Source organism: Jaculus jaculus, chromosome 8, assembly GCF_020740685.1.
Source record: "Jaculus jaculus isolate mJacJac1 chromosome 8, mJacJac1.mat.Y.cur, whole genome shotgun sequence".
NCBI classification, from domain to species: Eukaryota; Metazoa; Chordata; class Mammalia; order Rodentia; family Dipodidae; genus Jaculus; species Jaculus jaculus.
Window position 1 is genome coordinate 112,038,336 of NC_059109.1, and position 27,261 is coordinate 112,065,596.

The 27,261-nt window shown below is 46.7% G+C and overlaps 1 protein-coding gene across 1 annotated transcript; it reads left to right on the forward strand.

Annotated features, from left to right (window-relative positions):
- Positions 1-691: 691 nt before the first annotated feature.
- On the forward strand, positions 692-22,551 carry LOC101605274. Its single transcript, XM_045157055.1, has 10 exons — positions 692-776; positions 3,136-3,369; positions 4,266-4,650; positions 7,034-7,138; positions 11,000-11,140; positions 13,317-13,380; positions 13,631-13,691; positions 17,785-17,876; positions 20,386-20,548; positions 22,448-22,551. Exons 1-10 carry the CDS (start codon positions 692-694, stop codon positions 22,549-22,551), a joined length of 1,434 nt encoding a protein of 477 aa, XP_045012990.1.
- Positions 22,552-27,261: the final 4,710 nt, after the last annotated feature.

Sequence of the window (27,261 nt, forward strand, 5' to 3'; positions counted from 1 at the left end):
CATCTCCCCAGCCCTTTTAAAATGTTTTTTTAAACTATTTGGAAGAATCTTGAGACCATGAGTTCCAGTTCATCCTCTTGACAACTTGTTCTTGGTGTTATGAGCTAGACCCTGTGTTAGGGGCTACAGAAAAAAATAGTGATCAGGGCTGGAGAGATGGCTTAGCAGTTAAACGCTTGCCTGTGAAGCCTAAGGACCCTGGTTCCAGGCTCGGTTCCCCAGGTCCCACGTTAGCCAGATGCACAAGGGGCTGCACGTATCTGGAGTTCGTTTGCAGAGGCTGGAGGCCCTGGCGTGCCCATTCTCTCTCTCTCCCTCTATCTGTCTTTCTCTCTGTGTCTGTCACTCTCAAATAAATAAATAAAAAATTTAAAAAAAAATAGTTTAAAAAAATAGTAACCAAACCAACCTTGCCCAAGAGGACTTGGCATTAGTGATGATTAGCTAACACATAACAAGCTTGGGGAAAGTCCATGGGTGTGACCTAACATGCAGAGAAGTTCATGCTTAAAAGTGCCTCCATACCCAATACTGGGATTTCCTCTCAAGAAGGGCAGCTAAGGAAATAGAAGCTTGGCTAAGCCACATAGAAAGTGATAATGACAATTGTACAGGATGTCAGGACTTAAGGTTCTCAGGTCAGTGTTGCCCTGCCCACCAACTGTTGTCTCCACAGGTGTCTGCAGCAAACATGAGACTTTTATGTGTCTTATTCTTCCTTGGGAACCTGCTAAGCACAAGCCATGCACACTTGGAAGATTCCAGATATGAAGCAGGTAAGCCATACCCTCCTCCTCTTGGAAGCTCTTTCTAAGAATATTCCAGAAAGAAGCACACTCACCTCTGGTGGAAAAACTACCATCTGTCCTTATGCCTGTCTCATCCAAAGAATTTAGATATGCAAGTGTCCCTGGAAGCTCCTGGTGGCACCAAGCCCTCCATCGAGACTCATCTCTTTATGACACATCTTTGTCTAGATCACATATCTAATGCCAGCAGCAACCATCTCTGTGTTATCTTACCATAGTCTTCCATTCTTACACCCAGTACCCAAGGTAGGTCATTCATAGCAAGTGCCCTTCCCCACTGAACCATCTTCCCAAACCCCAAGTAATTTTTCTAGCCTTCATCTCTGATGATCTAAGCACCATGAGTTTGCAACCCAAGTTTTAGGGCAAAAGCCTCAGGTCAGTGGGCTAGGCTCAGCCACCCACCACAATATGCCAGTTAAACAAATGAGCATGCCAGGCATGGTGGCACATGCCTTTAATCCTAGCACTTGAGAGGCAGAGGTAAGAGGATCACTGTGAGTTTGAGGCCAGCCTGAGACTTGTAGTTCAAGGTCAGCTTGGGCTAGAGTGAGACTCTACCTTGAAAAGAAAGAAAGAAAGAAAGAAAGAAAGAAAGAAAGAAAGAAAGAAAGAAAGAAAGAAAGAAAGAAAGAAGGAAGGAAAGAGGGAAAGAGAGAAAGAGAGAAAGAGAGAAAGGAAGGAAGGAAGGAAGGAAGGAAGGAAGGAAGGAAGGAAGGAAGGAAGGAAGGAAGAAAAGAAGGAAGGAAGGAAGATGAGTAATGGTGAAAAGCATAGAGGAGGTTTAATCAGTACATTGGGAACAAAAACAAATAAAAAGGTCCAGTGATACCCAAATTTCACCTTTGGGGCACTGGTATAAGCTTTAAGTTTAAGTAAAATAACTGGAGCAAGAGGTATGCAGAAGTCAACAGTCCTAGTCAAGATGGTCTGGTTGTTCTGTCTCTGAAAGAGGGTCCAAGGAAGCTGTTACTGCTGCCATTGCTTGAGGAGAGCAATCTGGTTCCTACAAGATGATCATTTGTGCCCTAGGGTACAACACTCATCTGTGGGGGAGTCTGTTCTCAGAGGTTTTTCTCTTCCCAGAATCCAAGGTGAATGAAGGTTTAGGACCTTCAGCCTTGCAGGATGATAAGCTAGGTTGGGCAGATAGATAGATACTCCTTGAGTGACTGACAGGTCTGTGCAGACTCAAGCAGGGGTAAAGTCAAAGGTGCCAGACTTCCACACTGCCTTTGGTCACCTTGTGCCACCACACCAGGAGTCAGGGCTTTTTAGCAAAGATAGTTCCTAAGAACTTGTTACATGGTTACAGGTAAGAGCCTAACTAGTGGTTTGGAAGCACACTTTCCAGTGTCATCAAGACAGACTTCAGAAACCATTCATGCACTTCAAGTCCATAGTCTTCACGTCCAAGGCCCATGTGTCCTCTGAAGAAGTTGATCTGCAGCCAAACTCCTGGGGACAGATTTTTGTTTTAGGTGTGGTTTGGTTTCAAAAAACAGAAATTTTCTTTATCAAAAATAAAATGTCTAGGGCTGGAGAACTTAAAATGTGAAACGTAAGGACCCAGGTTCATTTCTCCAGGTCCCACATAAGCCAGCTGCACAAGGTGGCCCATATGCCTGGAGTTTATTTGTCATGGCCAAAGGCCCTGGTGTACCTGTTCTCTCTCTCATTCCCCTTCTCTCCCTCTCTGTCTCTAATAAATTTAAAGAAAGCAAAAAGGAACTATTTAGTTAAAGAAGATTTATGCAAGAGGAAGAAGATTGTCTTGTTGATCTTAAAGTTCAGAACTCTTCTGGACCTTCTAGGATCCCAACATTTAGGGACTAGAAATGGAGCAGGACCTGGAAAGCTGTTGACACTCACTCACTGTGGGTACTCACCCTTTTAGTGCTTTATCCCACCTCTCTGATCATAACTGCACGGTCATTTTCTCTATATGTTCTCTGTCCCACCATAGATGGTCCACTGTAGTCCCCACGTATATGATGGTCCAACATGGTCTCCACATATCTGATAGTCCAATGTGATCTCCACATATCTGATGGTCCATTGTGGTCTCCACCTATCTGATGGTCCAATGTGATCTCCACATATCTGATGGTCCATTGTGGTCTCCACATATCTGATGGTCCAATGTGGTCTCCACGTATCTGACTTTTCATGGCCTCCTGGGCAGTAACTGAGTTCAAGGCTGAGCCTTGGTTTTCTATTTATGAGGATTCTGGCTCCAGGGCAAGGTCACAGCTGCCTCTGGGTCGAGTTCCTCACTCCTTGTCCCTAGCAGGAGGATGTGCCCTACATGTTTTTGTCTCTGCAGGCAGTGGAGAAGTTGACATCACAAGCCCCAATTACCAAGAACATGTTGATCCAGAAGACAATGACAGTGGGGAATACACTGAAGTCAGTGACCAGCCTTCTCAATCAACTTTGCTCTCCGGGACCTCACCTGATGTGACTCCTGACCCATTTAAGGAGGTCACTGTGAACACTCAGAACACCGTGTCTGAACTCGTTTGGCAGGAAATAAGTGATTTGGACTCCCCTGACACAGGTGACATGACCAACCAAGTATCCTCTGGACAGTTTGGAGAGATGGCTTAGCGGTTGAGGTGTTTGCCTGCAAAGCCAAAAGACCCAGGTTCATTACCCACCTAAAGTCACACACACAAGGTGACAGAGTTTCTTTGCAGCAGCCACAGGCCCTGGCATGCCCTTTCTCTGTCTCTCAAATAATAAAATAAAATAAAATAAAATAAAATAAAATAAAATAAAATAAAATAAAATAAAAAATTTAAGCGTGCAAAAGGCCTTGGCTACTTTGACCACAAGGGCCAGTCTGGCCCTGCTATGGGTGGTATGACCTAGGCAGTGGCCACCCTGGTGCTTCTTGGGAAGTTCTGCAAGGATTGAGGTGACTACATCTGGCAGTTCTGGCCAGTCAGGGGCCAGGTTATTGGGTGGCCTGGGTCATTCTGGAGCAGAGTCAATCAATGGTCAGACAGTGGTCAGGTTACCTGGGGGACTGGATCAATCGGGGAAGTTTCAGGAAATAGACAGGTGATGGGTCATCTCAGGGCTATGGTTAATGTGGCAGAGGATTAGTAGGTAGCTAGGATCGATGTGGGGCATGCTCAACTGAAAGGTCTGGTCAGGCTAGGGAGGCTCAGCAGATGTCCAGTGTGGATCTAAGGTCAGTTGATGACTCTGGAGTAGAGTCTATGAATGGCCAGTCTGCGGTTGTGTTATCTGGGGTTTGAGTTAACCTGGAGCAGGTTGAGTTCATCCCATGGCCATGGTCAGGCTGGAGCGTGACCATCTAGCTGTGATGGCAGTTTGGGGCTCCGGTCACTCAAGCTAGCTTACCTAATTATTACTGCAACTCTGAGGCTAGGCCCTCCTTGAGTCATGGTCTGGCATCCCCTGACCCTTCTGGTCCTACTGGGGAAGCACTGTCTGGTGGTCTTGACAACATGATTAGCCTGGTGGATGTTGGGGCTCAAGGTGAAGGCACCGTAGAGAGAGCTGTAAGCCTCCTTAACCAACAATTGTCAACACTTGTCATCAACCAAGACTTCCTGGCCCAGGAAGGGCTCCTGGTAGCCATTATTGTCAACAGTCAGAAGCTGCTCACAGAGAGGGAAAGGCTACTGAAGATTCTTCTGGGTAGCAATAATTTACTCAATGACACAGATGACCTGCTGCAGATAGCTGGGCCTCTGGCTCTGGAAGGCCTACTCTGCAAAGGTCCCCTGGGTGGCCTCTGTGGCCATGGGAGCCTTACTGGCATGAACGATGTCCTGAAGAACATGAGTTCTGGGAAGCTCAACACCTGGTGAGTTTGAGTTCTTTGGCAATGCAATAGTTCCCTAAAGCACTGGCCTGTGAAAGTCCCAGGTACCCGAAAGACATCAGTCGGTGCTGTTGGAGCCAGCTTCATCCATTTAGAAAGCTGGTATTGAGAAGGCAGCCTCAGATATCACCTCATCCTCCCATGTCTCAACCCATTGTCCATCATGGCCCGTTCCTTGGATCTGTGTGGGCTTATCTGAGCCCTACTAAATTATAAGCTGCAGAGCTGGAGATATGGCTCAACAGTTAAGGTGCTTGCCTGCAAAGCCTAAGGACCCAAGTTCAGTTCTCCAGTGTCCACGTAAACCCAGATGCACTAGGTGGCACATGCGTCTGGAGTTCGTTTGCAATGGCCCCTCTTTCTCTCTCTCTCTCTCTCTCTCTGCTTCTTTCTCTCTCTCTCTCTGGTAAACAAATAATAAAAAATAAATGAAAATATTAAATTAGGGCTTGAGAGATGGCTTAGCAGTTAAGGAGCTTGCCTGAGAAGCCTAAGAACTCCTGTTCAAATCCTCCAGATCCCAGGAATAGCCAAACATGTGATGTAAGCATGCAATGCCACACATTCCCACAAGAGGGCACGTGTGTCTGGAGTTCATTAACAGCGTGCCCATGCTTGCCTGCCCTCCCTCCCTCCCCCACCCCCCTCTCCCCTCCCTCTCTCCCTCTCTCCCTCCCCCACCCCCCTCTCCTCTCTCTCTCTCTCTCTCTCTCTGCCTAAAACAAATAATATATATAAAATTATAAACCACACCAGGACAGCATGTTGAAGATGTTCTATCTGGCTAATACTTAGTCATTACTCATCCCCCAGTGATTAGAAGAGCACTGTTGTTGTAAGCTAACACCACAGTCACTGGCTGATGCTTTACAAGTGTTATCTTAGTTTTCCCTTACATCTTTATATGAATTTATTGCTGTTCTTTAGTTGTGTGTGCCCAGGTTCCTGGGTGAGTGCCGATGCACCCACTGTGTGTGGAGGGCAGAGGACATCTTTTAGGGTGGTCCTCACCTGTCCCACCTCATTTGAGGCAGCGTCTCTTGGTCTGGATTCTCATACTCTGCTGGTCTTTGCGGGGCTCACCTTGAGCATCCAGGAACTTCTCCTGTCTCTGCCCCCCATCTCACAACCACCGCCAACAGCTTGGAATTATAGATGCTTGTCAGTGCTTCTGGTTTTTTTTCCATGGGGCCTAGTGATTGAATTCACTATCCACCGAACCATCTCTCCAGCCCCTTAGATCTGTTTTCTTTTTGTTTGTTTTTCTTTTTTGCTGTTGTTGTTGTTTTTGATTTTTCGAGGTAGGGTCTCACTCTGGCCCAGGCTAACCTGGAATTCACTATGGAGTCTCAGGGTGGCCTCGAACTCATGGCGATCCTCCTACCTCTGCCTCCCAAGTGCTGGGATTAAAGGCGTGCACTACCACGCCAGGCTTGTTTTTTTTTTTAAAGTCAATGTGTCTTTATTATAAGATTAATTTCACTGTTACTTTTACAATTTAGTTATCAGACTATGTAAAGTCCAGATTTAGCAGCATTTGGACATATGGAATAGGAAGTCGACCTAATAACAATGTCAGTACTGATATCGTATGGTGAAAATCATTTGAGACGATGCCTCTTCCCCAAATATTTGGTAGTTGTAGTAATCTGAGGATTTTCCAGGAATTGTCTCACGTTTCATTTTGAATGTCCAGGAGTCAAACTTGGAAGTAAAAAAAAAAGCAAACAAGCAAACATAGCTATTATAGCTGTATTTGGAAAACTGGTCAAGTCACTGTGCAAGGTTGGGAGTTTCTTGGAGCAAGTGGGATTTGGGATTTTAGGAATTGATGCCTCACATCTTCATTAACTGCAGACACCATAGTTCTTGGACAGGAGAGGTGACTCAGTCAGGAAGGACCCAAGTTTGACCCCCCCCCAACACCCACGTAAATGCCTGCCTGTAATCTCAATGCTTTGGGGGGGAGAGACAGGAGGATTCCCCCCCCCCCAGCAAGCTGATTAGCTAGACTAGCCTGCTCTGAGTTCAAACAAGAGACCCATCTCAGTAACTAAGGTGGAGACCACTTGAGGAAGACACCCTATGTCAACCTTTGGTAAACAAATATGAATATGCATATGTATACACATGCACACACAATACATGCACACCATATATATGATATATGATATATGATATATATACACACATATATGATGCTTTATGATCTGGGATTTGTAGGAATGGGACTGTGAGTGGAAACTAGGTTGAAAAGGGAGAGCCCAGGGTGGAGGGAAGGGAAGTCCCCACAGCCTAAGGGGTGTGGAGAGGAGACTGTGGACATTCGACTAACCTGCTTCACCTGACTCTTCCCCTCTCTCAGGCTCAGCATCACCAGCTTCCATATTGTCCAGGTGTCAGGGAGGTTCTTGGTCTCGTCTCACAACCAGTTGAAACTTCAGACCAAGATGTCTATCAACTTCCCAGGGTGAGTAACGTGGTGAGTGCTGTGGCTCGAGTCTGAGATGTCCTCCACGGGTTCGTGTCTTCAGTCCCAATTCCTAGTGGGTGTTGCCATCTTAAGAGGCTTTGGAGGCTTTAGGAGGTAGTGTTTGGCTGATGGGCACAGGTCATTAAGACGGGGCCCGCCCCCTAGTCCAGCTCTCTGCTGTCTGCTCTGCCATGATGGGAACAGCTGCCTCCACCACATGCTTCCACCATCCTGCCTTCCCTCCTAGCACGGACTGAAATCCCTCTGCACCCACGGGCCAAAACAGACCTTTCCTTCCTTAAGTTGTTTCGGTCAGGCATTTTGGTAATGGCAATGCAAAAGTAACTGGTAAGAAAACAAATGGAAGGGAATTCCTAGAGATAGTAGGATTTTTTTCAAGTTTTTATTAACAACTTCCATGATTATAAAAAAATATTCCATGGTAGCCAGGCGTAGTGGCGCACACCTTTAATCCTAGCATTCGGGAGGCAGAGGTAGGAGGATCGCCGTGAGTTCAAGGCCACCCTGAGACTCCATAGTGAATTCCAGGTCAGCCTGGGCTAGAGTGAGACCCTACCTTGAAAAACAAACAAAAAAATCCCATGGTAATACCCTCCCTCCCCCACTCTCCCCTTCTCATATCCCCTCCCCTTCTCAGTCTCTCTTTTATTTTGATGTCATGATCTTTTCCTCCTCTTATGATGGTCTTGTGTAGGTAGTGTCAGGCACTGTGAGGTCATGGATATCCAGGCCATTTTGTGTCTGGAGGGAGCACGTTTAAGGAGTCCTACCCTTCCTCTGGCTCTTACATTCTTTCTGCCACCTCTTCCACATTAGTAGTAGGATTTTTAACAGCCCCCCCCACACACAGCAGATCAGATGGTCTTTGATTATTCTTAGCATCTTTCCAGAGATCCTTGATAATTTCAGCATAAGTATACAAGCTTCTTAGAGATGACGATAGGAGTGGGAGTCAATCTTTTGTTTTTTTGTCATTTTCTTTTTATTTTTTTTTATATTTTATTTGTTTATTTGAGAGAGAGAGGCAAATGGAGGGAGAGGATGGGAACCAGGGTCTCCAGCCACTACAAACAAACTCCAGATGTATGTGCCACCTTGCACATCTGGCTTACATGGGTACTGGGGAATTAAACCCAGGTCCTTAGGCTTTGCAGGAAAGCACCTTAACTGCTGAGCCATCTCTCCAGCACCTTTTTTGTCATTTTTTAGTGCCATGTTGTAAAATCTTTAAAACACAAAAGAAAAAAAATGCCAAATCTTACAACTCAGTGGTGACTAACATTTCAACTCGACTCTTTTCAGATTTGGTTTTTCTGGGTTTTGTTTGTTTGTTTGTTTGTTTGTTTGTTTTGTTTTTTAAGGTAGAGTCTCACTCTAGTCCAGGCTGACCTGGAATTCATGATGTAGTCTCAGGGTAGCCTCGAACTCACAGCTATCCTCCTACCTCTGCCTCCCAAGTGCTGGGATTAAAGGCGCCTGGCTTCTTTTCAGATCTCTTGCTGCATTTTGAATGATACTACCACTTACTTCATCACAAATATATCATGCTACTGATTAAGTATTTTGCTATCAGACACTGGGATTATTCCCCACGGTCACTCATTTAAATAACTCTGTGATTACTATATTAAGTAAAGGTTGAAGAGATTGCATAGTGGTTAAGGCACTTGCCTGCAAAGCCAAAGGATCCAGGTTCGATTCCCCAGGACCCATGTAACCAGATGCCCAAGGTGGCACAAGTGTCTAGGTTTTGTTTGCAGTGACTAGAGGCCTTGACACACCCATTCTCTGCCTCTCTTAGTCTCTCAAATAAATAAATAAATGAAAGTATATTAAATAATAAACCTCTGTTCATATCTGATACTGCAGATTATTACAAGCATATTTATAGCTTGCTTATTATTCATTTATTTACCTGCTTATTGTGTTGGAGATAGAACCTAGGGCATTGCCCATGCTAGGCAGGTACTCTACCCCTGAGCTTCAGCGTTCTTGCTTGCTTACTTGCTTTTTGCTGTTTGCTTGTTCAAGGCAGGGTCTCACTCTAGCCCAAGCTGATCTGGAACTCACTCTGTAGTCTCAGGCTGGCCTCAGACCCATGCGTGACGATCCTCCTACCTCTGCTTCCTGAGTGCTGGGATTAAGGCGCTCACCGCCGTGTCCAAGTTAATTGACAGCTTTTTGACAGTTGTCCTCCAGAGAGAGATGAAGGTGACAATACCTGACATTACTGAGCACTTAATGAAGTCAAGGTTCTTCTGAGTGACCTTATGTCACCCTATTGTCACCTCCAGAAGGTGTAGCTTTTTTTTTTTTTTTTTTTCCTCTGAGGTAGGGTCTCTCTCTAACCCAGGCTGACCCAGGATTCACTATGTCGTCTCAGGGTGGCCTTGAACCCACGGTGATCCTCCTACCTCTGCCACGCGGGTGCTGGGATTAAAGGCGTGCGCCACCACGCCCAGCTCAGGTGTAGCTATTATGTCCATCTCACTGAACAGGAAACAAAAACTCAGAGACGCTAAATGAACTTGCACATGAGTGGATGTGGGTATGTACGCACTGCCGACATGTGATCTGACAGAGCCGCTAGGGGACATTGGCAGGAGCCTTTCACTTCTATTTCTCAGCTTTCACATCTTGAGCTATGAATAGGCATTACCTAGTCAAGCATATATATTAAAAAAAAAAAAAAACCAGGTATAGTGGTGCACGCCTTTAATGCCAGCACTCAGGAGACAGAGGCAGGAGGATCACCATAGTTTGAGGCCACCCTGAGACTACATAGTCAATTTCATGTCAGCCTGAGACAAAATGAGACCCTACCTTGAAAAACAAACAAACAACACAGTCAGTTAAAATACAAACAGAACAGGGATGAGGAGATGGTCCAGTGGGTGAAGTGCTTCTGTCTCAAGCAAGAAGAGCTGAGTTTGGGCTGGAGAGATGGCTTAGCAGTTAAGATGCTTGCTTGTAAAGCCAAAGGACCCAGGTTCGATTCCCCAGGACCCACATAAGCCAGATGCACAAGGTGGCACATGCGTCTGCAGTTCTTTTGCAGTAGCTGGAGGCTCTGGTGTTCTGGTGTGCCCATTCATTCTCTCTCTCTCTCTCTCTCTTTTTTTTGGTTTTTCGAGGTAGGGTCTCTCTCTAGCCCAGGCTGACCTGGAATTCACTATCGAGTCTCAGGGTGGCCTCGAACTCATGGCAATCCTCCCACCTCTGCCTCCCGAGTGCTGGGATTCAAGGCGTGAGCCACCACACCCGGCTCTTTCCCTCTCTCTATCTGTCAAATAGATACATAAAAATAAAATATTTTAAGACAGAAGAGCTGAGTCTGGATCCCTGGAATACACATAAAATGCCAGGCAGGATGGCGCGCTAGGGAGGTGAAGATAGGAGACACGTGAAGACAGGAGACCCGATTGACTAGACTCGAGGAGTTTTAGCTTCAGTGAGAGACTCTGTCTCAAAGAATACAGTGGAGAGCCTGGGATCCACATGAGCGCAGGGCAGGTGTGGTGGCGCACGCCTTTAATCCCAGCACTCGGGAGGCAGAGGTAGGAGGATCTCCGAGAGTTCGAGGCCACCCTGAGACTACATAGTGAATTTCAGGTCAGCCTGGGCTATAGTGAGACCCTACCTTGAAAAACCAAAAATAGTAATAATAATAATAATAATAATAATAATGTGGACAGAAATGGAGGAAGACACCCAACATTGACTTCTGCCCTGCACATACATGTGAGCGCACGCACATACAAACATGCACACACTACACACACACACACATTACCAAACATTCACTCAGCTCAGAACAGCCTTCGTCTGTGTCCCCAGGGTGCTCAGCTTCCTCAGCAGCTCCTCGGTGGACGTGAACATCATGGCCCCTTTTGAGATGCAACAACCGAAGCCTGGCCAAGTCTTGTTTGTCCTCAAGGACTGCCGACCCATCGTCACCGGGATCCACATGCACGCAGGGTAGGTACTAACCCAGGGGGGCTGGACACTAGGCTGGGCACAGTGTGCAGATAGAGTGTTTACCAGGCTTCCTGGAGCCACAGCCAAGATGCCCATAAACCATGCTGTGGCCTTTCCTTACATCCATGCTTCTTCTGGTCAGGTCTCTGTCTCAAGGAGTTTGGATTCCTAAGCAGAAGGGGACACCTTCTTGCTGGAAGCACAGATCTCCTCTGGTAACCACCTGCCTAGAGAGAGGCTCACTTGGAGGGATCCTGGGTGGGAACTCTGTCACATGACTGCTCAGGCTGGGTGCCGTCTCTTGATATGCCTGTGCGAGCTCTATAGGGGCACAGGATCCCTTGTCGTCATAGTTCATCTGCTCAGGACATACTGAGCCAGCAGGCACCGTGCTCTTGGAGACAGTGGGGAATGAGACCGTGAAGGACGTGTGGATGGATAAATAAAAGGGAAGATGGGTGGGAGGGCCTCTGGATGGAAGATGGGTGAGACTAGATGGAAGGTACATGGATGAATTCAAGTATGAGTGAAAGAATAGATTGAAGAGAGAAGAGATGAATTTGGTAGATTAAAAAGATCTTAATAGGGCTGGAGAGATAGCTTAGTGGTTAAGCACTTGCCTTTGAAGCCTAAAGACCCCGGTTCGAGGCTCGATTCCCCAGGACTCACATTAGCCAGATGCACAAGGGGGGGCACGCATCTGGAGTTTGTTTGCAGCTGCTGGAGGCCCTGGCGCGCCCATTCTCTCTCTCTCTCTATCTGCCTTTCTCTGTCTGTCACTTTTAAATAAATAAATAAAAATAAACAAAAAATTAAAAAAAAAAAAGATCTTAGTAGACTCTGGAAATCTAAGCTGGCTTCATTAGAAAAGGTCTGGAAATGCACCCTTGGTTCATTTAAGGGCAGAAAGCTAAAGGTTACTTAGATTCTCTAGCAAGTTCTTCAAACAGGCCATTGTCTAAAAAGATGTCTAGAGATAGGGCTGAACACCCGGCTACCTGGCTGGTGATCCCTGGAGCCATCGCCTTATGGTTAGGAAAATGCTGTGTGTCTCAGACAGCTGCTGTATTTCAGGACCGTGACATCTCAGTTGCTTCATGGGTAGCAAGAAAGAGACAGACTGGTCTAAGAAGTCAGCTCTGTAACTGCAATATCTCTATCACACATTCCAAGGCTCAGGGTCTAATGTGGAAGAGGTGGCAGAAAGAATGTAAGAGCCAAAGGAAGGGTAGGACTCCTTACAACGTGTTCCTCCAGAATGGCCTGGATATCCATGAACTCACAGTACCTGACACTACCTACACAAGACTATCATAATAGGAGGAAAAGATCATGACATCAAAATAAAAGAGAGGCTAATTGAGAGGGGGAGAGGATGTGATGGAGTTTCAAAAGGGAAAGTGGGGGGAGGGATGGAATTATCATGGGATATTGTTTATAATCATGGAAGTTGTTAATAAAATATAATTAAATTTTAAAAAAGAAGTCAGCTGTGTGGTTTCTGGGACTCTTTCTAGCTCCTAGACACCCTCCAGTCCATCTGTTTATTTTATTCACTTAATCTTCCTCCCTCTCTCTCTTCTCTGAAATTAAACCTCACATTTAGTCTACACTGCCCTGGAACTCACCACCTAGCCCAGACTGTCCATGTACTCTCAGCAATTCTCCTACCTCATCTTCCCAAGTATTGGTGGGATTTTAATTGTTGTTACCAGGGCTGGAGAGATGGCTTAGCAGTTAAGGCATTTGCTTGCAAAGCCAAAGGGCCTCGGTTTGATTCCCCAAGACCCACAGAAGCCAGATGCACAAGGGAGCACATGCATCTGGAGTTCGTTTACAGTGGCTAAATGCCCTGGCATGCCCATTCTCTCTTTCTCTCACTCTCTCTCTTTCAAACAAATAAAATAAAATTTAAAAAAGATCAAAAACTAATTGTTGTTGCCACACCTGGCTTTTATTTCATATTGTACAAATCATAAGCACAGAGAGGACATGCAAATTAGACAAGGTGACATAGTTGGGAAGTAGTGCAGTTGGAATCCAAGCAATATGTGGCTTTAACTATAAATTCGTCATCGAAATTCATATGTTCCTGGGCTTAGGTCAGTCCCTAGAACAGAAGGTGTTCCTCGTGGCTGTAATGATCATTTCTAATATTCTTATTTCCCTTCCCCAGTGTGCTCACCAAACAGATTCAATGGATGTTGAAGTGGACCTTGAACATCTCCTTACCAAACATAGTAAGCCTGACAAAGTGGTCCTAGCAGACAGACCGTGGACCTGCGCCGTGGGGGACGTGTGGTGATTGGCAGTACAGGAGGAAGCCTCACAGGCTAGGAGAGGCGATCGAGGCCTGTCTGCATCCTTCAGTCCCTTCATGGTGATACAAGGCCCCAGGGCAATGCTTGTAGCGCAGGACCACATTGCCAGGGCGGGGCGGGGTGGGCGCCAAGCCTGCCCTCACCAAGGCTCTACTCCTCTGCATTCCAGCTGTGCCCAGTGGTCCGATTCTGGTTCCATATCATCAATCAACAGTGGGCAGTCCTGTCAGGTAAGGTGGACTGTTGGCCTGCATACACTTTCTTTTTTTTTTTCTCAATTTTTATTAACATTTTCCATGATTATAAAAAATAACCCATGGTAATACCCTCCTCCCCCCCCCCCACTTTCCCCTTTGAAATTCCATTCTCCATCATATCCCCTCCCCCTCTCAATCAGTCTCTCTTTACTTTGATGTCATGATCTTTTCCTCCTCTTATGATGGTCTTGTGTAGGTAGTGTCAGGCACTGTGAGGTCATGGATATCCAGGCCATTTTGCGTCTGGAGGAACACGTTGTAAGGAGTCCTACCCTTCCTTTGGCTCTTACATTCTTTCCGCCACCTCTTCCGCATTAGACCCTGAGCCTTGGAAGGTGTGATCGAGATGTTACTCAGTACTCCAATCACTTCTTTCTAGCATTATGATACCTTCTGAGTCATCCCAAGGTCATTGCCATCTGAAAAGAGAAGATTCTCTACCCAAAGTGAGAGTAGCATTAATATAAGGGTATAAATATTAAGAGAAGTGCTTACTGGGCAGTTTGATAAGCACAGTATATACACTTATGCAGACATCAGCAGATGTTACACCCCTAGGGCTCATGACTACCCCTGTTCTAAGTTTTCATTATCAGGGATGTATTCCCCACCATGGAGCAGGCCTCCAGTCCAATTAGAGGGCAGTTAGAGGGCATGATAGACGTGCCACTATTGCACCCGTTGGCTCATTTGGCCTGGCTGGCCAATTATAAGGCTTGCAGTGCACACGCTTTCTTGGTTAGACCTATTGCAATAGGCACCCTACCTCCTGTTCCCTGTACACGGCTGCCAGAGGGACTTTTCTGAGTCACATCTGTGACCCAGTAGGGAGGGAAGGGTCACCTGCAAGCTCAGGGCTCGTGGTCAGGTCTTTTCCCGCAGTGGTGCCGGTCTTAGTTCCCTCATCCTCCTTCTGCTGCTCCGGCTGGGTGACCTCAGCCATCTCCACACACTCCAGGCTGCTTGGGGACATGAGCATTTCACTCTGAAAGAGACTCCCCACACCTTCATGCTGTGTCTGGAACATTCCTACAGCCCTTCCTCTAAGCTGTGGTTCCAATGTTTGCTTTCCCCAGGACTCCCCTCCTCAAGAAATCCACAGCCCTATGGACACCCACTTATACTCTGACAGGGTCGTGCGGGAACTTCCCACCTCTCGGCTGTCCCTTCTAGGAGGTCCTTGGGGGTGGGACTCAGCTGGTGACTCTCTTGCATGAGTCACATAGCCCTGGTTGGATGCAGAGATAAGACCCCCAAATTAACTCTGCTGATGCGTGAATGGGAATGAACAATGCGGTGGACAGAAGTACAAGTTAATGATAAAACAGAAAAGCAGAAGGAGGGATAGGAAATGGGGAGGGAGATGATGGAGGGAGGGGGGATGAGTCAGTGGAGGGGAAGGAGGGATTTAGGTGGTTGGAGGGTGGAAGGAAAGTGAAGGAGAGATGTAAAAGAAGCTTGAAAGGTAAAGGACAGGGTTTGGCGCTGTAGCTCAGCAGTATAGCTCTCGCCCAGCACGTGCAAAGCCTTGAGTTCAAACCTGAGCACCACAAAAACAACCTAAAACTTGTATGTTAAAAAAATGTGAGCCAGGCGTGGTGGCGCACACCTCTAATCCCAGCACTCGGGAGGCAGAGGTAGGAGGATTGCCATGAGTTCGAGGCCACCCTGAGACTCCATAGGGAATTCCAGGTCAGTCTGGGCTAGAGTGAGACCGTCCCTCAAAAAAACAACAAAAAAAAAGTGAAGATTGGGCATGGTGTCTCACACCTTTAATCCCAGCCCTCGGGAGGCAGAGGTAAAAGGGTCACTGAGTTTGAGACCAGCCTGAGACGATGTAGTGAATTCCAGGTCAGCCTGGGCTAGAGACCCTGCCTTGAAAAAAAAAAAAAAAGTGAAGGAAAGGGCTTGGAGATGACGTAGTGAATAGAAGCCTTGCCACACGAGTGTGAGTAGCCTAGTTTAGATCCCCAGAACCCATGTAAAACCAGATGCTGCAATGCAGACATCCACAATACCAATGTGCCTATGGCAAGAAGGTAGGCAGAGACAAGAGAATCACCCAGAAGCTCACGGGCCAGCTAGCCCGCGGATGCAGCAGTGAGCACGACGCTTGAGAGATCCTGCCTCAAGCAAGGTGGGAGGTGAGGACCGACCCCCAGCTTGTCCTCTGGCCTCCACACACGTGTTGTGGCTCATGCACAAGGGTACTCACACACATGAAAGCACATGCATACACACTCCCGCGAAAGGTAGAGGGTAGATAGGTAGGAGGGGATAAAGGAAGAGTGGATAATAGAATAAGAGGAGAAAAGAAGGAAGGATCAGTGGGTGAACGGTGAAGGGACTGAGGGGAACACAGATGATGGCTGGATGAAGTAAGTGAGGAATGGGGAGAAAGACCATCCCAGGATGTGCCGGAAAGTGAAGCGTGTCAATGGACAGATCTATGACAGATCGATTACTGGACACGGATAGGCAGAAAACCATAAGCTGGTGAGATGGATGGTTAAAGGGAGAGGAAAAAGGAGGTCGGGCAAGTTGGGCAGATAGACGTGTTGCGAGTTCGAATTAATAATAATCGAGACCACCCAGTTGAGAAGTTAAAAGGGAGAGTCTTTATTGGCTGGCCAGAGACTGCACAGAGCACAGAACTTGCTCCTGAGGCGCAGCCCCTACCATTGGGTTTAGCAGCATTTTAAAGGCAAAAAACCACAATATGCATGGCGGTTTAGAAAGTCCCCAATCATCTTTTAAAAAAATATATTCTATTGTTGTGCCATGACCCCTGACCAGGAGCCAAGACCCCCGGTCACCCAGGAGTCACCTAGAGGACCGCCACAGAAGCCGAGACACTCGAATGTAAAAGCAACAGGTTTCTTTTAATGTCAAGCTTAAGCAGGGACTCAATCCACACAGACTGACGCAGCGGGAGTGGGAGAGAGCCCCAACCTTCTAAAAGTAGGGGTTTATAAAGGAAAAGAGTGGGAAGGGGGCAAAAGGGTTACATCACATAGCATCTTTTAAAATGATTGGTTCCAAGAAGGCACGCACGGGAACATTTCTAGTTGCTCATCTCTGGTCAGCAGACTACTTGCAGATCCTATCTTTTGCAAGGGGCCGGAGGCCCCCAGAGCTAAGTATTTCTGGAATGTCCTGTTGAGCAAGCAAGCATGAGTTTCAGAAGCAAAGGTTGGCACTTTAATCAGTTAGTTCCTTATCTGAGCCAGCCCGGGATCCTCCTTTGTTCACAATGGTTTGTCCTACAATGGCAGTGTCATTGTTTAATTAGTTACATGTTATTTCTTTCTGGTCTCTCACTATTAAGAGCCCCAAACTGCATTTTTTTTTTTTTGCAAAAGGAAGCGAGCCTGGTTGCATAAGCTGCAACTAGCTGTTAGCATGAAGCCTGGAACAGTCCTTTGGGTCCCCAGGTGTCTGGGCAACAAACCCACATTATCATCTCAGCTGCTCATTCCTGGAACCATTTATTGACCTGTCGCTCTTCTCGGAATCACCCATTGACCTGAAAAATTTAAATTTTCAAAAACTAAAAAAAAAACAGCTCAGGGCTGGAGGGATGGCTTAGGGGTTAAGGCATTTGCTTGCAAGGCCAAAGGACCCAGGTTCGATTCCCCAGGACAGAGCCACAAGGAGGCGCGCGTGTCTGGAGTTCGTTTGCAGTGACTAGAGGCCCTGGCGCGCCCATTCTCTCTCTCTCCCCCTGTTTCTCTGTCAAATAAATAAGTAAAACTAATTTTTTGAAAAAAGCTCAGAATGGTTACTCTTAGGCTAAATTTCTGGAGACTGCTTCAGATGGCAAGATGAAGAGAAGAAGGATGGTAGAAAGTCAAACAGGCTGCAGTTTGACTGGGCAGGCGGAAGGAGCGCCCCTACTGTAGGAGAAATGGGCCACTGCTAAGTGGGGGGCATCCGTTGCCCTCAAGCCACTAGGCTCTGGGGCCTCAGTGTGTTTTCAATGGGCGGAGGCTAATCCGCTGCTCCTCTCAGTTTAATCTTGCATGTCTTCTCTGTCCTGCTTTCCATGGTCACCTCTGCCCTCCAGAAATCCTCTCGTTCAATTTGCTTGAGACTGTCAACTCGCCTGTCTCCCCAGTGACCCTGCCACCTGAGCAGCATTACAGCCTGGACTTTAAGGTAAGAGCAGCTGGTTCTGTTGCAGAGGTTCTCTGGAAACATCACTCCAGGGGAGGGGCGGGGTGGGCAAAGAGCCTGAGATTGCTCTCCAAAGAAGCTCTGACCTCGAGCTGAGATTTTATCTTCATTTTATAGTTTCCATAGCTGAGGGGAGGAGTAAGTGAACAAACGAAATGTGGCAATTTGCTTATCAATCACTTCTGTAGTCAGGCCACCCTAACAATGAAGTCTATGTTCACTTTGTTTTAGCTTAAACTGTCTTTGCTTCTTCTATGTCCCTCTGGGCCCTTTCTGCACAGCTATCTCTTTGGGATTTTTCCAATCTGCTGACAAAGATAAGTTTTAGCTCCTCAGCAATTAATCTTACAGTAACACATTGAATCAGATCAACTTTGCACTTCTTTTCTACCACAGTTCCTATGAAGGAATCAGAAGAGCCATCTCCCCATCAGAGGTTTCCCCCGCTGGGAATGTTTTCTTGGCTATCAGTGAGAATGGTTCCACAGCCACATAAAGTTATCACGGTCTATCCCTTCCAAGATACACGTTTCCCTGTGTTGTAGACTTGGAGTTTCTGGAGTTGGAATGGATCTTCTATTCAACACTATACCATAGTATACTAGTTTAATTGGATTTTTTTTCTTTTCTTTTTTTTTTTTTTTTTTTTTTTTTGTTTTTCAAGGTAGGGTTTCACTCTAGTCCAGGTTGACCTGGAATTCACTATGTAATCTCAGGGTGGCCTCAATCTCATGGCAATCCTCTAATTGGGAAAAAAAAAAAAAATTTTTGCCTTAGGCTTTTAGCATTTTTACTTATTTGTTTGTTTGACAGAGAAAGAGGGAGAATGGGAGCGCCAGGGCCTCCAGCCACTGCAAACGAACTTCAGACGTGTGCACCCCCTTGTGCATCTGGCTAACATGGGTCCCAGGGAATCGAACCTGGGTCCTTTGGCTTTGCAGGCAAATGCCTTAACTGCTAAGCCATCCCTCCAGCCCTGGAAAATTTTTTAATGTCTTGGTTGGGGGAGGGTGGCTAGAGAAAAGGCTCAGTTGGTAAAGTACTTGCCACATTGTAAGCATTCAGACCTGAGTTTGAACCTCCGACATCCATGTAAAAGCTGGGGTTGTGGTCCGTACCTGCAATCCTCGCATTATGGAGAAGTTGGAAGATCTCTAGAGCTTTCTGGTTTGCTAGTCTAGCCAAATTGGTGACCCCCAGGTTCAGTTAGAGATCCTATCTTTAAAAAAAAAATAGGTGGAGGGACTGGAGAGATGACTTAGCAGTTAAGGCACTTGCCTGCGGAGCCTAGGGACCCAGGTTCAATTCCCTAGGACCCATGTGAGCCAGATGCACAAGGTGGTGCATGCATCTGGAGTTCATTTACAGTGGCTGGAAGCCTTGGCAAACCCATTCTCTCTCTCTCTTGCTCTCACTTTCTCTTTCTCTCAAATAAATAAATAAAAATAAAATATTAAGAATATATTTAAACCCCACTTCACATGTCATTATGGTCCATTAAAAGATGTATATGCTGGGCTGGAGAGATGGCTTAGTGGTTAAGCGCTTGCCTGTGAAGCCTAAGGACCCCGGTTCAAGGCTCGGTTCCCCAGGTCCCACGTTAGCCAGATGCACAAGGGGGCGCACGCGTCTGGAGTTCATTTGCAGAGGCTGGAAGCCCTGGCGCGCCCATTCTCTCTCTCTCCCTCTATCTGTCTTTCTCTCTGTGTCTGTCGCTCTCAGATAAATAAATAAAAATTAAAAGATGTATATGCTAATCAATGGTATTTAATATGAAGTAATAATTAGGCAAGAAAATACCAGGCATACAACATCCAGCACAGATCAGGAACTCAAAAAAATGGTGGCTTATCTTGCTTTTGTCCTTGATTTAAAAACACTTAAAGCAATCAAATTTACTACTTGGCACCTCTATTCATAGGGACCTCAGAAGAATGAGGCAGGGGTCCATGGTGGGCTTGCCTGCATCCACCCCGCCCTAGCTTCTTTAGAGCCATGGCATTATCTTACCAAGAACTCAGGGACATTCCTGAATTGTGGAGAAGGCACCTTCCCCTACTGGGTGGGATCTTGGGGCCAACAGCTCCCTGCCGCCCAGCACTCTGCTGCCCAGGACTAGCGTCTAGATTTTAGGAACTGCCACCAACTCAGTGTCTGACCTGAGCAAAGCTATTCACGTCTTGCATTCTTTTTTAAAAAAATATTTTTTATTTTTATTTATTGATTTGGGAGGGAGGGAAAGAGGAAGAGAAAGAGAGAGAGAAAGAATGGGCATGCCAGGCTAACGTGGGTCCTGGGGAATTGAACCTGGGTCCTTTGGCTTTGCAGGCAAACGTCTTAACCACTAAACCATCCCTCCAGCCCCCACATCTTGCATCCTTTTTCCTTGTCTATCATCTATCCTTTCGTTGCAAGGATGCTGTGAGGCCTACGTGAGTCACAAACGTCCATCACACAGCGTACTTAATGTGGGGTTTCTGATTTTTCTTAGGACAAAAACTTCCCTGCTTCGTTCATCAGCTGGCTGATTAAAAGTAAGTTTTCTTTCTCACCTCCCCCTTCTCCCCCTTTGGTCCCCAATCACACTTCCCTCTTCTGTGTTGAACATCCTTCCAGAAGGTTGCTGGAAGCAAGTGTCACATTGACTTTTCCTGGTGAGATGCGAACAGGTGTCTATTCACTCCCAGAGAGGGCTCCAGCAACAGACCAAAGTAACCGCTGTGCCAGAGTGACTCACAGCACGTGGGTGACTCAAAGGTCGCTGCACTGAAGCCCACCCCAGCCTGGGCGACGCTCACAGAAGCCCCATCCCTGAGCTCATTGCACAGCTCACAGGCAGCTCAGAGCCTCTGTCTCCCTGTTACAGGAATTCATGAGTCAAGGAGAATAATCAGGCAAGATCCGCTTCAGAGAAAGGGAGTCTTTACTCGTGCGCAGTCCTCTGCTGCACCACGACAAGGGCTCTGAGCTCGGATTGTGCTGGAGTTACATACCTTTTGCAATCTTTTGAACTCTCCCTCGCTTAGAGCAGGGGAGATTAAATACAGGCTGCTATCTTCTGAGATAAGGTAGTTATGGATTGTCCAAAGAGGTCAGGCTCAGAGCCACAGAATTCTTGGCTAACATCAGAGGAATCCCCCTGCCGTAGTTTCAAAGGAGGGAAGTGCAACATCTATCGCTTCGCTGGAAATCCCAGAAGCATTTACATTTCTTATAGATACATTGGTTATTTCCCATCTAAACTAATATAAGCTAGAAACATTAGATATGTGGTTTTTCTTCAATATCCCTGCAATTGTTTACGGTTTTTATAACTTTGGGGAGTGGTCTCCTGGCTTTTCTAAATTTCAGCTTTCCTAGACTTGTTTACTTCCTGAGTCTCGTGAGCCTCCTTCCTCCTTCCAAAAGGGAATGTGAAATCCAAGGAACCTGATGCACAGCAACAGGAAAAGAATTTTGGGAGCCGGGCGTGATGGCGCACGCCTTTACTCCCAACACTCAAGAGGCCAATGTAAGAGGATCACTGAGTTCAAGGCCACCCTGCCTGAACTGCTTCACACTGGGTTAGCGTTCCTGAAGCCAGGCTCCTGGAAGCCAGCTCCGGTGTTACGACAGGGCTCCTGAGATAGCCCACCCTGGAGCGAGTATGCATCAGTGGGTCAGTAGGACTGTCCACTGATCTTTGTTAAAGAAAAAACGTGGTATAGTCCTTGGTTAGTGCCTCAGCAGGATTCCTGAGTTCTCTTACACTACAGTCATTAAGATTCCTCAGTGACCAGTGTTTCCATGCAGTTCCTGAGGTAGCCCGCTTTATAGTAACTACTATTGCAGCCAAATGCTAAGGCTATTCTTTTCCATAGCGATGGGTGTTAGGGTATAATTCTTGGGATAGCCCACTTCCATAGTTAAGAATAGAGTGGGCCTCCTGAACCAACCTACTATATTAACTGCTTATTACTATGACAAAATACACCATTTAAAAAAGCAATGTGAGCCAGGCATGGTGGCACATGCCTTTAATCCCAGCACTGGGGAGGCAGAGGTAGGAGGATTGCCATGAGTTCGAAGCCACCCTGAGATTACATAGTGAGTTCCAGGTCAGCCTGGACTAGAGTGAGATCAGGAAGAAAGGGTTTGTTTTGGTTCACGGGGTGAGGGCATGGCCCATCGTGACAAGGATGGTAGATGGCAAACTCGTGAGGCGGCTGGTCTCAGTGCACCTGCGGTCAGGAGGCAGAGAGAGCTCCATGCTGGAGCTCAGCTTCCTTTCTCCTCTTTATTCTCTCCGGGACTCCACTCTGTTGACGGTGCCACCCACATCCAGGGGTTTTTCCCCCACCACAGTGAAGCCTTCCTGAGAATACCCTCACAGACATGCCCAGAGGTTAACCCATAGTGGATTCTAAATCTGGTCAACCACAAGGGTTAACCATGACACCTACTCCGTGGTCCATCATCTTACTGTGGGCCTCCTGCGGTGACTCACTCTTTTACTGAAATTGCTGGGTTTACACCCAGTAATGATCAGTGCTATGGGCTCTCTCACTCCACAGACAAGACTGCTATAGTAGAATTCCTAAAAGACGTCACCGCAGTTATCCATTTTCGGAGTATCTCACTGCGTAGTAAAGACATTACTAGTGGATTTCTGGGCTAGCCCATTCCCTTGATGGTCGTGTCAGGCTGTCGCAGTCTTGGAAGTATAGCGAAGTTCCGGGGCTCTCCCACGTTGGAGCGCAGAGCATTTCTGGGGTTTTCCACCCTTCTTCTTCAACCAGGTCAAGTGACTTCTGAGTTGAGAGAAATTTGTTTAATCATTGTTCTTCCTTCCCATTTCCTCTGCCCCCGTGCCCACTGCTAAGGTTGGACTGGAGTCAGGGGAGGTGGGTAAAGGAGAAGAGGGGTCCTGGCCCCACTTTTGGACTGTCACCGTAGCGTGCCTTGGCCATTTCTGTCTCTCTCGGCTTCTTCCTGAGGTAGGTCTCAGTCAGGAAGAGAAGGGCAACCTGTTGTGCCTGGGGGAGTCGGCGGGGGGGGGGGACCCTCCTGCTGAGAGCTCTCCGTGGGCATTGAGAAAGCCAGGAAACCTTCGGCCAACTTTCTACAAATCCTGTTCTTTCTCTAGGCTCTCTTTCCAAGTGCTATGAATCCCCAATCTCTGAAGGCTTTTATTCAATGGGAAATATTTAGGGACATGGGAAAGGGAACAAGATGAGGGGCCTGGGGCATCTAGCAAAACCACAGCCATGACAGGTCTTCCTTATGACAGCCAGTTTCTTTGAATATCTAATGTCCCCTATTTGTGTCTTCTAATCTCCTCCTGCCGCTGTCAGCTACACGTTGTCAGTGTCCAGCCCCCATCTGGAGAACGAGGACGAGAGAGACCAGGCAGGACAGGAGACAGATGCTCAAACACTGAGTGCCATGGTGGAGCTCACTCGGCTTAGGTGGTTTGGACCTTGGTCTGCCCTCCAGTGATCTTCCATAGCCACCCTCCGCCCCCACCAGTCCCTTCCATGGGGCTTGGCTTTGCACACACTGAAGCTTATCAAAGGAAACCTTCCCACGGGCAGGCATTCTGGAACAGGGTGGCTGGAGGCAGCCAAAGGCATGAGCTCAAACAGGGCAAGAACAGCGAACAGCCCTCCACTTCAGACAGTGGGTGGGATTTTGTCTGAAGCCAATGAGCAAGGGAGGTACTTGGCTTTTTGGTAAGATGTGCAAACCAGGAGTCAGGCCTGGCTCTGGGTCTTTTGGAACTAAAGAAAACAGGATGCTTAGAGGACTCGGTCTCTGGAGTCCTGGCCCCGAACCGTGGCTATCCCACATTGCTGCACCTGGGCCTTTTTCTCTTAAATTAAAACCAGGCTCCAAAGCTATGTGAGGTTCACTTCAGGATCTGTCTGGGGACAGATGGAAGAATAATTAGAATTCTAGAAGGTCAGAGTCCTGGCTTTAAAGAATAAGAAGTCCCCAGACCTTGGCCACAGGTGAGCAGGCGCTCCAGGCCCTGGTTCCACATCGTCCAAGCCCTGAGCACGTTCTTTGCAGAGAAGGGTCATGGTGCAGTTGTGTGTTCTCTGAAGGGGGTGGCTCCTGCGTAACAGGGAAAGGCACACAGGCTTTGGAGTCTTGGGCAGATCTGAGTTCAAATCCCATGCCCCCACTGACTCTGAGACTTTGTATCTTCTTCCATAAAATGGGAGCATCTGTCCAATAAGATAACCATGACAAAAACGCAGGGCAAAAATCTAAGCACAAAACCTGCATGGTCGGATTGTGCAACCCTTACCAGGCAGAAGGAAGGGCTGGAGAAAAAGTAGGAAGTGGGCAGGATCCTCAGGAGCTGCCCCTCACAGACAAACCCTGAACAAGCCCAGGCTGGGAACTGCGTGAGCTTCCTCTGCTCTGTTGCTCCTGGCCTGAGGGAGGCCAGGCAGAGAGACTTGGTTGGGTCAGGGCAGGCGCAGTTCCCATGTTGGCCACCAGGGGAAGCCATGACCTATAACCCATGTTTCTCACTCTAGCCTACAACCAAAGGGCAAGTCGCAATTTGTGTTTCCAAAACGGCAGAGTAGTACATTTAATTTCACTGTGCCTCAGTGTCCCCACTGAAAAGTAGAACTAATAATAACGATAATTCATTGGGTTTTCCTCTAGCCAACCGTGGATCATATAAAAAGCAATTTTTAAAAACTATTTATCTATTTTATTTATTTGAGACAAAGACAGGAAGACAGAGAGACAAAGAGAAAGTGAGAATTGAGCACGCCAGGGCCTCCAGCCACTGCAAATGAACCCCAGATGCATGCGCCACCCTGTGCATCTGGTTTACGTGGGAACTGCTGAATTGAACCTGGACCTTTAGGCTTTGCAGGCATATGCCTTAACCACTAAGCCATCTCTTCAGCCCTAAAAAGAAATTTTATTAGCATATGTTGGTTATACAAAATGATGGACTTTGTAATGACATTTTTATTCAAGACTTGACCATACTGACCCCCTGCTGCCTTTTACATGCTTCCATATCTCTAGTCTCCTTCCCAAAAAGTCCCTTTCTACTTCCATGTTGCATATATGCATATAAATATAAAATCTCTGATGCCATAATAATACTATTACGGATAATATTATGGGACTGTGTAAAAATTTAAAACTCCGAAAGGGGAAGGATAAAAGTCAACAGAGTGAAGAGACAGCCTACAGCATGGGGAAAATCTTTGCCAGATATACGTCCAGCAGGGAATTCATATTTAGAATCTATAAAGAACCCCCAAAATTAAACACCAACCCCCTCCCCAAGTCATTCAATCAATAAATTGGCAAATTAATTAAACAGATGGTTCTGAAAAGAAGACATAAGGGCTGGAGAGATGGCTTAGCGGGTAAGGCGTTTGCCTGTGAAGCCTAAGGACCCATGTTCGATCTCTATCCAGATCCCATGTTAGCCAGATACGCAAAGGTCACCCATGTGCACCAGGTGTCGCAAGCATCTGGAGTTCGATTACAGTGGCTGAGGGTCTGGCATGCCAATTCTCTCTCTTTCTCTTGCTCACTCACTCTGTTAAAAAAAAAAAGAAGAAGAAATAAAAATGGCCAATCTATACTTGTAAGAAGAAGCTCAACATCCTTAGCCACCTGGGAGATGCAAGGCAAGAGTACACTGAGATTCCATGTCACCCCAGTCATAATGGCTGGCTTCCAGGAATCAAGTGGCAATACATGCTGGTAAGGATGTGGGCACAGAGGAGCCCTGATTCACTGTTGATGAGAACGTACACTGGTAGGGCCATCATGGAAGTCAGTGTGGAAGTTTCTCAAGAAATTAAAACTAGAAAGCTGGAGAGATGGCTCAGCAGTTAAGGGGCTTGCCTGCAAACCCTAATGACCAGGGTTTGATTCCCCAGTACCCACGTAAAGCCAGATGCACAAAATGGTGCATGTGACTGGAGTTTGTTTGTAGTGGCTAGAAGCCCTGGCATGCCCATTCTCTTCCTGTCTCTCTTCTCTCTTTCTCTCTCTGCTTGCAAATAAAATAAAATGGGGGGAAAAAAGACAAAAGAAAAACCTAAAACTAGGAGTATGATATGACCCGGCTAAATAACTCCTGAGTATGCACCCAGAGAACCCAAGTCAGCATAACCGATAAACGCCTGGGCCTCCCTGTCGGCTGCTGCGCTGTGCCCAAGAGCGGAGTTATGGAACCTGCTAGATGTCCATCAACAGATCGATGACTCATTCTTTTCTATGCCTGAATGAAACTTCATTCACGTTTTCTTTAACCATGCACGTGTCGATAGACATCTAGACTGGTTCCCTTCCCTACTGTAAATAGTGCAGCAATAAACATTCATGCGCAAGGATCTCTGTGGCACGTCAACTTCAAAGGCCTCAGGTCTACACCCAGGATCACATGTTTGGTGTTTAGTTTTTGAAGAACCTTCTTTCTACCTTCCACAGTGGCTGCACGGGATTTACCATTTCTCTTTCCTCACACCCTCCACATTTAGTGTTGTTTATTTTCTTTTTTTTTTTTTAATTTTTTTGTTTTTTATTTATTTGAGAGCGACAGACAAAGAGAGAAAGAGGCCGAAAGATAGATAGAGAATGGGCACTCCAGGGCCTCTAGCCACTGCAAAGGACCTCCAGACGCATGCGCCCGTTGTGCATCTGGTTAACGTGGGACCTGGGGAATCGAGCCTCGAACCGGGGTCCTTAAGCTTGCCAGGCAAGCGCTTAACCGCTAAGCCATCTTTCCAGCCCTGTCTTTTATTTTCTTAATGACGGCCAAGTTGCATTTTTCCTTGTTTTGTTTTGTTTGCTTTTCAAAGTAGGGTCTCACTCTGGCCCAGGCTGACCTGGAATTCACTGTGTAGTCTCAGGATGGCCTGAAAGTCACTGTGATCCTCCTACCTCTGCCTCTGGAGTGCTGGGATTAAAGGCATGTGCCACCACGCCTGGCTTATTTTCATTTTTCTGAGAGCAAAGGATATTGCACATTTTTTCAAACAGTTATTAGCAATTTGTATTTCTTCTTTTGAGAACTTTCAGTTCATTTTATCTGCTCAATTATTAATGGAGTAATTTGTTTTCTTGGTGCTTGCAGTTTTTAAAATATATATATTCTGGATGTTAATCCTTTATTTTATGTATGCTTGGTTTTTTCCTACTCTGCATTGTCTCCTCACTCCAGTGAAGTATTTCCTTTGTTGTGCAGACTTCCCTAATTTCATGCAACCCCATTGGTCAGTTCGATTCTTACTCAGAAAGCCTTTGACTGTGCCTATATCATGAAGTCTTTTCCCTATGTTTTCCTTTTTTAAGAAAATGTATTTTTAAAAATTTATTTGAGAGAAAGTGGCAAATA